Source organism: Nothoprocta perdicaria, unplaced genomic scaffold (genome assembly GCF_003342845.1).
Source record: "Nothoprocta perdicaria isolate Ctin4 unplaced genomic scaffold, notPer1 scaffold_105, whole genome shotgun sequence".
In the NCBI taxonomy this organism is placed as follows: domain Eukaryota; kingdom Metazoa; phylum Chordata; class Aves; order Tinamiformes; family Tinamidae; genus Nothoprocta; species Nothoprocta perdicaria.
The window spans coordinates 1,172,682-1,184,353 of NW_020454150.1; the positions used below are offsets into that span (position 1 = coordinate 1,172,682).

An 11,672-nucleotide genomic window follows, 5' to 3' on the forward strand; every position below is an offset into this window, starting at 1 on the left:
CTCACTGCCGTCCTATTTAAACCCCCATCCTTCCTTCCCCCCTCCCAAAAAAAGGAGGGGGATCCCCAGGGTTGCAGCTGGCAGTTTCGGGGTGTACGGGAGCACTGCCTAGGCAGGAGAGAGGCTCCCTTATGTGTGCAGGTGCTGCGGTGGGTGAAGCACGCAGCCTTTCTCAGGACAAGCCTGAACACGCACTGTGTGGCACCACAGATGATTACACCAAGAGAATTTGTACTAAAATTCAAGTGTTTCTAAGCTTTGGCAGGCCTAGCACCTATCAAGTATACTTTTTTTTTGTAGTTTTCAAAAAATAACATGCAAAAAAGACTAACAAACTGCATCTTGCAATATGGCACAGAGGAAGTTGCTGTGAGCTACAGCRAGCAAGACCAGGCACAAACACACACCAATGCCAGGCGCGAGGCGAGGGACCAGTGGGCAGCAGCCTTGGGCACAACCTTGAGTGCCTCCCTGCTCCTRAACACAAGCTCGTGGAGCTACACTTGTCACTATATTCACATTAGAAGCCTTCACAAGTAGCCAAGTTGGAACCTAAGAGCTACGCCTTCTATTTCCATTCTCTCCATTGAATCTAACCTGGGACACTATAATTTTTTTTTCTGTTATCCCACATATTTCTGGAGAGAAAAGAGACATTTGTCAAGAATAACTGGTCTGTAAGATGACAGAAATGGATTAATTTTAAGTGAAGACAGAAAAAATAAAGCCTTTATTTCACTCATTTTGAGCACAAACACAGCAGTTGAGCTAAGCAGGCTGTTACACTGTCCAACTGCAGAGGTTAAGTCTCATTTGGTAAGATATCTCCAAGAGATGTGTTTTCTATTTCTTCCCCCATCCCAAGGCAAGTGTTTCAAGAAGCAGCTCTTAAATAACTCCATGCAGCAGGTTCATCATGCTGCAGTGAATTTTGCCCATAGAATATAATRCTAATTTAAATGGCATGGTTTGACAAATCTTACCTGAGAGAGGGAAGGGGAAAGAGAGAAAACAATCTGCTTGAGGAATCCGACTGTTCAGAGAAAATGATCTGTCTTAAGTCTTGTCATGAGTGAAGCAAGTCCTTAATTGCACAAAAGTATAAAGCACTACAGGTCTTAGGTTATTTTGAGTTAAACTTAGAACTTACTGAGCACTACCTTCACATATTAACTCTTAAAATAGTTGAGGCACAAGTATGTGTGTGTACTTGTTTTATTCATAATTTGAGTCGTCTCGGGATACCAAATGTATTTCTAGTTCAGGTGATATAACAAAACTGTTGACCTCATTTCAAAACATCCACTGATCCAGTTTTCATTCAATGGCAATATTGAATGTTAAAAGGAACATAAAAACAAACATGCACACAATTGTACAGTTTTCATAAATGTCTATTTCATTATTTGTGGGTAGCGCATTAAACAGTTAAATACATTTAAATAATGTTTAAGTGACTGCACTAATGCAGAATTGTAACTAGATGGGTAACCAATTGAACTAGAAACCAGCTAACAAGTAACTGTCTAAATACTTCAAATACAGCTCTTGTTCTAGGTCATCCTTCTCGGAAAAAAAGCCTGCTGGTCACATTGGAAATACATTTTAAGGCCAAATTCTTCTGATATCCCTTCTCTGCAGCAGTTTCTTCACCATTTTAAGCCTCCAATTCCAGGCCAAGACCAAGTTTATGGCCACCAGCATTGATGCTCTTTCCATCTATCAGAGCAGACAGTGTAAGCTTCACACCTGTAACATTTTAAAGATSAGGTTTACAATACAGAATCAGAGTCACTTTCACTCAAATTCAACTTCTGAAATTACAAGCTCAATTACAAAAAAAAATTTTTTTTTTAAAAAAAACAGAAGAACCCATTTACACTTGTCAAATCCACTGAAAGCCAGTCATACAAATCAAGCAAACTAGATGCTTGTGATCACCATTTTATGAAGTAGGTATCAAAAGTGTCTAACTGATGAGTATAGAAAAGGTTTCACCTTCTCCATGAAGGTGTGCACAAAGAAGCCAAGTTAGGTATATTAGGATGAACGTTTGTATTGATGAAGAGACAGAAYGAAACTACTGCTTTTGATTCCAAACAAGGAAATAATCAATGGTAACAGGGTAATGAGAAGTGGTTTCGTATTAAGGCAGAACAGGAAAGTTCAGGGGTTTGGGAGGAGAGGTGTGTTTAACATGCAGAGCAGAARGTGTATTGTTTTGAGGATTAATGCTGTCATCACAAGAGCTGCTGTCACTTGGTAAGGTATGACTGCAGAAAGCAATGCTGAAGGAAACAGTGCTTGCATGGCCTAAAGGTGTATTATCAAACAGTACACCTACAAGACTGCTACCAAAACGAATGGGGAATGCAAAGCAGAAATACCGATAGATACAAGAAAATTTGCCTTGTGTTAGATGAATGCTTAATATGCAACACAAGCTACCCTCAAACACATACTCTGTTGTCAGTGTAAATTTGTTCTAAAGAGGGGAAACAGTTGCATAAAAATGCCCTATCCTCAATCAATGCCTCCATATGGCAGGTGACATAACTAATACTTGCAAGTCCTTACCTGGCCGCAGGGTCTGGGTGTAACCCACTCCGACTAGACTAGAATTGTTCACTTTTGCCTGCAAAAATAACCAAACCAGTTAAAGTGCTGCAAGAGAAGAGCTGTTATGATCATTCAGCCACTTGAATAGTGATGGYGACACCACAATTACCAATTTAGGCCAGATTTTACCTGTCCTTACAAAAATCTTTGCGCTCACTGGATTCTTTCTTCCAGCATTGCCCTTTCCCATCAATTTACTGCTCAAGAACAGGAATGTATTTGAAGGCAAGACAGGACGGAGGGGGAGAGCTTTACTGGAACGCAGTTTTGGCAGGTTAAGTCCTTCCCTTTCCTTCTGGGATGCCATAGCAATTCATCACCACAGGCTTCCCAGCTGCCAAAATCGCTTCATGAGTATCTTCCATGTTCATGGTATTTGAAAAGAACTAGTACTTTGCAGCTCTACTCAGTCAAGAAGCAGACACTTTATACTATCATCATAAGCAGTATATGCAACCCAAGTTCAATTCCAACTTTCCAACACACAGAAAACTTCCCTGCRCATAGAGCCTTTTTACCCAGCACCTCCAGAGTTCTTACCATGAGAACCCTGCATAGCCCTCCCAAAACAGCTGAGGAATCCAGTACACCGGCACAGAGATTCTCTACCTCCATTATTAATGAGGTTTTCCTGGTTTAGTTAACAACCACCCAAATTGTAAGAGCAGTTTTTACAAGGTGTTTTGGTCATCTCTGGTACTGATAACACACATTCAGGAAGTGCTGAGCTTAGCCAAACTCTCTAAGTTAGAGCCATACTTACAGAGATAGAAGCAGTGGAATCCAACTTGTATTTAGCTGCAATGCCGAAACGAGTGCTGTTGCTACCCGCTGTCCAGGCCAGGTTGACAGCAGTTTCAAGATTGTCACTCACTTTCTGGTAAATTGAGCCACCAAATTCTGACCCATCATTGCTGCACAAGTTAAAAAAATATATATGACTAATTTAAATAATAATTCAGAAAATTTGCATTCTTCCACACTTTCAGCAGYAAATTAAATTTTAGCAATTCATGCAAAAAGCTAATTCAGAGCACTACAGACAARGCTAATTCTCTTCAGAACATCAAACTAAGTATTTGATCAAGTCAAGGGCAAAACTGTTTCCTTACCATACTATATGTCAATTGTTAGGAAATGAGCATTCCAAGTTACTGAATACATTTTATACTCTAAAGAATCAGAAGATATTTTTAAAAATAAGTTGTCACAATGTTTGATACCAGTAAACTGAAATGGAATTCCTATGTCCTAGGCTAAGCTCTCTGTAGCTTTCCCCTGCCCCCAAGTTTCATCAGCCTACACAACACCCACCACACTCTTCCAAAAGTCCAAACTTCTACCACAAAATGAGGTAAGAATTTCTTTCTTAACTAAGCATGCTAGAAAAGTACCAACTTATACTAGCTTCAATTGAAAACACTGTTTTTCAGATCAAGCTGATCAAAATCTGGTGAATTACAGCCATGATGTTCAGATGTAGAAACTGAAGAAGATTCATACACTTAAGTTTACTCTTAAGGACACTTCACCTCATCCTGGCAGGAAGRTGAGCCTACTCTCAAAGGCCAAAAGCAAAGCTTTAGACTTGCTTCAGAAACTCCTCAGGCCATATTTAAACACTGAAATGCCAATTGCTATATCTAACAAATTTAGTGTCCTTAAAATACACACAGATACAATTCAATGTAATAGGAAAGCTTGAAAAAGCATTACCATCTGCTCTAACTAAACTACTGCAGTCCCAATCTAATGTTCTTCAACAYTTGATAAGCTCCAGCGTATCTTGCATAGCAAACAGCAACAAATCACAGACATTTACAGGTTTTGGAGAGACTGACAAGGTAATTTTTAATGGAAGAGTTTGTTTCCCAAAAAGCCCAACGCTCAGCTGCATTGTGAGCATTTCTTGGCATTTCAAGCATTCATATTCTGACTACCAGGAATTGTAGAGACCATCTCCAGTTTGCGGAAGCAGACTATTTTTAGTACTTACACATTAGTATGCAGTTGGAAGTCTCCGGTCTTGTAACCCACAGAGAAGTTATTCCTTGTCAACTTTGATTTGGCACTATCAAAAGTCATCTGATATCCAGCAAGCCAGCCCTCATAACCAAAGACAGCTGAACCATGGATTGCAGGCCCGGCAAAATCAAAGTCAACATCACAACCAAGGTTTAAGCATTCACGCTTATATGCTGACTTAATTTTACCACTCTTCTTTCTGAAAGACAGAAATAACAACGTTAAGACATGGCTGCTTCTTTCTCAATGAATTGCCAAGTTGGAGTCATACAAATGCAGCAGGTATCTAAATGCCAAGTATCCTCCAGGCTGGGTCAAACAAAGCTCAGAGTATCAAAAAAGCCACAGCAGACATGCATTTTGTGATGAAAGTTAGAGACCTCTTCATGCCTTTTGTAACCTTCCAATTCATTATTTATTTATACTTCTTCTTACACTATTTGAGCAYGAGCATTTAAGAGACATCCTATACCAACCCCTTAGAATAAGATGTGATGCACAACAGCAAAACCCTTGAACACTAGAATTTCATAACTCACCATTATCAACAAAGTTCAGAAGTAATTCTGCATCAACAAGAAACCATATCAATGTCTCAATTGATTTCACATACAGAGGAAAACATATTTACCATGGGGGCACTTATTCGCCTAAACAAGCCAAAAAGAAGAGCCGAGTTCTTACCCTGTATTTGGTGAGAAAGTTGTATCAAATGTCAACTTCAAGCCTTTGGCAATCTAAGTGGAAAAAGGGTGGAGTGGGGAGAAAAAGAAGATAAAGCTATAAAATCAGTTCTGCTAGGTAAGTAGAAGGTTTGATACTCTCTTAATTTATTACCTGATCTTCAATTGCAATTTCTGTTCCCAGAGTGTTATCTGTATTCCATTTCTCTGTGAAAGTCAGCCCATACTCAGCCCACTTGTATTTGGTCTCCAAGCTCCCATTCACTTTTCCAGTGTCTGTGTTCGATGAACCAGATGTTGTGAACTCCTGAAAAAGGATGGTACTCGTATTATACACAAACATTCCTGAGACCCTTTCACAGTGACAAAAGAATAAATAAATGACTTTTCTTTAGCAGACACTAGGATCTTGTTTTTCTATGCAGTAAGTTCAATAATGCYACAGAACCCGCAGGGAGTGGGGGTGGGAGAAAGGCTTGGCAGTCAGAACAGGATAGTTCATGCCCACTTGGAATTTTTTTTTCTCCATCTCATTGCACAGGACACAAACCACTGCACTGCAAAATGTACAAGTTTGGAATGCAACAAAATTCTTGAAATACGTTGGTTTTGATATTCCTTAGTGTGATTTTTGATTAGCTCACAAGCGCCACAAACACTATAACGCAGCTCCACTAAATGGTTTAAGTCTCACATATGTGTATACTATTCTAATCCATCCATCCCCAAAGATAGGCTATGTACATCTGTAAAATGTCATAAAATGCCATCACTCTTCACATGACAATATTTTACTCTTTTTAAAGAGGGAGAGTTCTCAGGCAAACCAATGCACTAAACTTCCACATAAGCCACAGGTTTAAATGTGTTTTTACTGACATCTGTAAAACTGCTATTCCCCTGATACTTGGTTTTAATGACACACAGGCCGAACGCTCTTATTCAATTGCAAGCTGAGGCAACAGTCTAATTTTATTCTTCTGGTTGAGTCATACTTCAAATTCTTAAGGTTTTTAAAAGTTAGCCATAACACTCACATCTCCTAATTAAAACTAACGAGCTCCTGATGTCTCTCATTATTTGGAGTATCCTGAGAACAGGAGGAATCTGTGTACCACTGCTGAGAAATGGAAGGCAAAATTCAGCAGAAACAGCAGTCTGTTCTGCAAGYTTATAGTAATAAACTTTGATTGGAAAAAAAAAAATCATATTTTTAAAAAAAGTCAGTTTTGACTTTTGACCTCCTCCATGCACAGCACAGCTATCATCAAATGGACTCTTTACATGGTAGCACATCCCATTTCCCTCAGAAAAAGGAAATATTGGTTTCACTTAAGGACTGCATTTGAAATAATGGATCTTTAAAGTGTTGGCATATTTACAGTCCAAGACCTACAATACTTACAGGCTGACAACTACCATTAAGATAAATAAATAACCACACTCAAGGTGTTTCCCTTAATTGTATTACTAAACCACTAAACTATCCAATGTTGCAAAATGTAGTAAGCAGATCCAGTTTCTAGTAAATGACAGGGACTACACAACTCGAAGTAAAAGTATCTTCAGCTTTACATTCTTTCTGTGTGGTATCCCTACTGCACAGGGTATAGGTAAATACAGCCATTCATTAGAACAGCTCAACAAGCTGCTATTATATTTAAAACCTTTCTCTCTGCTTAAAAATGTCTGCAAGAGTTCCACGCGTAACACCTTCTCCTGCCAAGGATGCCTTGAGAAGGGATGACTGAGAAGGGATTCATACAAGAGTTCAGCTTTCTCTGAAAGTTTTACTAATATTACCACTAGCCCCTGACACTTGAATAAGAACTTGAATAGGAAACTTGAATAAAAAACACYATAGCTATACTAAAACATCTCAGTTAGGATACAGATGTTCATAAAAAACACAACACAACCCACACACTTTGTTCCTGAGAAACAGTTACATTGTTAAAGACTCCCCCCCTTCTGTAAAATCTGCTTTTAAATCTGCCTGCTCTAGAAATAGACAAAGTTACAAAAGGCACCACTTGCACCACCAAGACCTCTTGCATGAAAGATTACAACACCAATACCTCTAAAGGGCAGCCAGAGATAAGAGGTGCTGTTTCAGTGCCAACTACTCACTCTAGGAACATGTTAAGATGCCAGACATTTCTGATGAACATCAACAGTGGCCCAGAATACTTCAGAAATAAGACTTGCATTTTATGACTGATATCCTAAAACACTTCAAAAACAGGTCAGGTATTTGTTCTTCTTCAGATACAAAAGAACAACAAAATGCCTTATTTTACAAAGGTAACTATCCAACTAATTTGATTATTAGATATCATCACACACTGCAATGCCACTGCCATATTCAAAACCAAACCTTCAGCACCTTCTAAAATTTTGAAGTATTTATCATGAATATGAATTACGAGAAACAGGCCCTCTGTAACTGAGCAGCAGAATGTATGCAGAAAAGTACAATGAATAAGTATTCACACTCACCACTCCACTTGCAGATTTTGTTTTCACATCCAGTTTCACCAACCCGAAACCTTAATAAACAGAAGTTRAAGTTAAAAAGGCACATATACTAAGGCTATAAAGTGTTTCCAAGAAGCTAGCTAGAAGATCCCAACTGCTTTCCCAGTTTCCGCTGTGTTTGTGAATATATACATACACTACAAAAGCGGGTCTGGAGGATGGCACTGACCCCTCCATCATTCAAATTTTAGATATTATTACAGGGGAGAGTACCCTCACATAAACCAGCAGTTCTGTTTCATCATGGGAAGTGGCAGGTATCTTTACCACATTAAGCTGGAAAAAGCCCTTCAGCAGCATGCTGATATCTGCCTTGCCAAAAGGTGACTTCCAAGAACAAACTGAACAGCAGTRAAAACACACTACTTTCTGTTTCGTCAACGGCATCAGTTCCACGGTCAATGCCACATGATGAGTCAATGCCTATGCATGAATGAGAATAAAATCCATCCTTCGGCATCAAGGAGCACAAAGATCCAAGAAGCAAAAATTCAGTGAGGTGGTTGGGTAATACGTAGCCATTGGCACTGGACCTGAAGCTCTGAGTGACAATCTTGGTGAAAAAGCACCCAAAACTCATTCCTAAAGTCGTACAGGCCTTGCCTATCTGCTAGAAAGAAACAGTACTATAACTTAAGCAGCATCTGGCTAGGAAACTGCCTGGTACTAGAACTGTAATACATTGAAATATTCTCTATCTTGATATCTATTCTTTCTACTCAAAAAAGACTATAATGTTATATATCCCTTTCTGTTTCAAGAAATGCTGTAGCATACTCAGATCAGTACAGAAGTACACCTGAGCTAAATTATATTTACAATTGCTTACATTCTTGCACATTTGTACACCTCTCTCCTAACACTGATTTAGTGAAAGCACTAAGACTTAACAGACTTCACACCAAGCTAGCCTGCAAAAAGCCTCTAGTGACATTTTAGCGGAGAGTAAAGACAAAAGCCATAATCTCTACCCCAAAACACTTGGGCAGACCATTTCACATGTAGGCTTAAAAAGACAGTGCTGCAGCAGAGACAAACACAGTCTGATGACAAGTACTGCTCTTACCATATCCTTTATTGAAGATATCTCTGGCAGACTTGCCAAGGTCTGCGTATGATGGAGGAATCGCCATTGGAGCTGGAAGGGAACAGGTTAATTAACAACAAAGCTTTTACCACACATACACACACCACCCCAACTCTTACAAATACTGTATTTTTTTAAGACAGAATTCCATATATGAAGGCAGTTAAGAGGCAGATGGCTCAAACAATAATCACAATATTCTGCAAAACACCTACAGATTCGCACCGATGTTGTTCCCTGTGAGCAGTGAATGTTTCTTGGCATAGGCAATTGCACGGACAGCAGAGCTATCGCATGGCCATCAAGTTCTCTCTTATCAAGTCAATTTCGCACACATTTTTAAGCATCAGAAAATAACTATAAATTTCCACATTTCCAGAGCTGGACATTTCCACTGAAGACCAGGAAAGTGGAATTTTGAAAATCTGTAAGGCAGACAGTTATTTCCTGAAGTCCTACGAAGTTAAATGGCAAATGTTTACAGCAATTAGCTGACAGGAGCATTTTCAAAACGTAGAAGAGCACACATGAATTTTGCAACACCAACTGCCCCATATTTTACACAGCAGCCACGTAATTTCAAAAAAAAAAAAAGGAACTTCTGCAGCCAGTAACTAGATTGCTCAAATCATGGCCTGATGAAGTTATACAAGTATCTTATACAACCGCCATAGGAAGAGCAAGATTTTCTATAGTCAGCAGCACTGCAACATCTGCCAGTTTCCAGTGAGACCTGCACACATTTTAGAGCAAAACCATCGCTGGCTTGACCAGATTTGGTACTGTTTGGATCCCTCAAAGCTGGAGAAGGGGAAGAGGACAAGTGAAAGAGTGCAGGTCTTATTCAAGAGCACATACTCTTCATTGCTGTGACTTCACTGCCAAGCAGAAACAAGGCTGATGAAACTAGTCAGTAACTTTAAAAACTGCAATCTGTTAGCTGTTTGCTCTATACAGGAATTCAAGATTCTGTTGAAGTAGTAGGAGCAGCAGGAGAAGAAGAAAGGGATGTTTAAGGTGACTCTTCCATGCACAGAGAGCCTCAGGCAATCTCCCTGCTAAGGAACCTGCCATTCAAGACTGGCTACCACCAACCAGCCTCCCTGGCCTGCAGGTCACGGGCAGAGGCTCTCACCCAGCCTGTGCAATGCTCCTCCCTGGGCAGGTACTTTCCTTCTGGAACTGCTCACTAACAGTTTTCCCGCAATTTCAATAGCAAAACCCTCTGTTACAGAGGCACTATCTTTTAAGACTTAAAAATAATAATCATAATAATAAAAAGCTTTCTTATTTTCATAAACCTTCTAATTTCTAGTTGCATGGTTTCATAATACCTGTGTTAGCACTGATATATTGTAAGATTTAAAATAAGTGAGCCTTTTACTTGMATTTTTAAATGTTGCTTCCAATTTGACTAAACAACTGAAGACAAAAGATTTATGCAGAGCAACRATGTCCTGGCAGGACAGCAAACTTCCCCTGTGTCTAAATTTAAAGCATTACTAGAGTAAAAGGATAGTGTTGTTTCATTTGGCCTCGTTATGCACCCTTCCCATTGCAAGGCAACTGAGAAATGTTTGACAGACATTCCAGCCTGCAGACAAATGCAAGTTTTGTGATAATCACAGTTAAAACAGGGCCTGACTCTCACMCTGCTGTTCCAGCTACACTACAGCATAGTGAATAGCTAATTTTATTAATASTCAATTTGGGCTTTGCTAGATGTGTGATAAGCCAGTATCATCATCATCAAAGCTCACTAAGTAAAAAGAGGGAAGAGGAAAAAAAAAAATCCTGTTTCCTCCACTGTCGGTAGGTCAGCTAGGTTACAATCATAGCTAGATTTCTTCAACCCTATTTTGAACTGTCTTTCACTTAAAACCTACCAACCAGAAGTACTTAAAACATAGGTAGCATATAATGACAAGAAGCTTGTTTTGAAGGCAACTATCTAAATCATTTCAGAGACACAAAAAGTGACTAATTCACATGGGAGCTTCCTTCTGACCTTGGCTTTATTTTACCTCTCTTTTCACACAGCGCTATAAAAAATAAATAAAAAAAAAGAAAAAAAAGAAAAAGAAAATAGGCTGAATGACATCTGTTACTCAAGAGCTTCAAACAGGATTCCTTCTTCTGTTAGAAAGAAGAAAATTAATTCCAAGAATAAAAAAGAAAGAGTGCATGAACATTGTCTGAATTATTACATCATCTCTTTCTTTCGAGGTGCTATTTCAAAACTCTCCTACACCTGATAATTAAGGGAATTCCAGGAAGTTCTATAAAGATTTCTACCAATGTTAAGGCCTCAGGATATTCGGCATCAGGCTGGAGGACATATTTCTTCTTGAGGGAAAAAAAAAAAAAAGAAAAACACAACATTTTTAATTTTTTTTTGGTAGTAACTACATTATTTTACATAATTACACTAAAAAATGTATTCTGCAAACAGCATGGGTAAAATGCATACTACTCTAAAAGATATTTGGTAAAAAAAAAAAAAAAAATCAAAGCGAAGGTAGCTATCTATTCGTACAGATAACGTGTGGCATGAGACTGACCTTTAATCCTCTAGCACTACCAGAGCTTAGCGCCCTCGCTACCCTCGCTTCCCTGTCTCCCTACTTACGTCTCGGAGGCGGGCATGCTGGAGAAATAGTCATGGCTAGGCCAATTTAGGGGATCTACGGAAAGGGGGGGAAGAGAGAATGAAAGGGCGG

General features: G+C 39.1%; 1 protein-coding gene across 1 annotated transcript; it reads right to left on the minus strand.

Moving 5' to 3' along the window:
- Positions 1–1,006: 1,006 nt before the first annotated feature.
- Positions 1,007–11,639, minus strand: VDAC2 (voltage dependent anion channel 2). The gene is made up of 9 exons (XM_026044155.1): positions 11,582–11,639; positions 8,932–9,003; positions 7,827–7,876; positions 5,482–5,634; positions 5,329–5,381; positions 4,616–4,843; positions 3,383–3,533; positions 2,578–2,635; positions 1,007–1,749 (listed from the first exon to the last, which is right to left on the minus strand). The coding sequence occupies exons 1-9, from the start codon at positions 11,613–11,615 to the stop codon at positions 1,658–1,660; spliced, it is 891 nt and encodes a 296-aa protein (XP_025899940.1). The 5' UTR covers positions 11,616–11,639; the 3' UTR covers positions 1,007–1,657.
- Between the last annotated feature and the right edge of the window lie 33 nt (positions 11,640–11,672).

What these genes read in the sequence shown, in the direction of transcription:
- VDAC2 (XM_026044155.1), bottom strand. Translation starts at nt 11,615, where the DNA reads ATGACTATTTCTCCAGCATGCCCGCCTCCGAGAC. An exon ending in AAATTGCAATTGAAGATCAG is followed by an intron (nt 5,382 to 5,481) that starts GTAATAAATTAA and finishes TTTTCCACTTAG; the next exon opens with ATTGCCAAAGGCTTGAAGTT. An exon ending in ACTTTCTCACCAAATACAGG is followed by an intron (nt 4,844 to 5,328) that starts GTAAGAACTCGG and finishes TCTGTCTTTCAG; the next exon opens with AAAGAAGAGTGGTAAAATTA.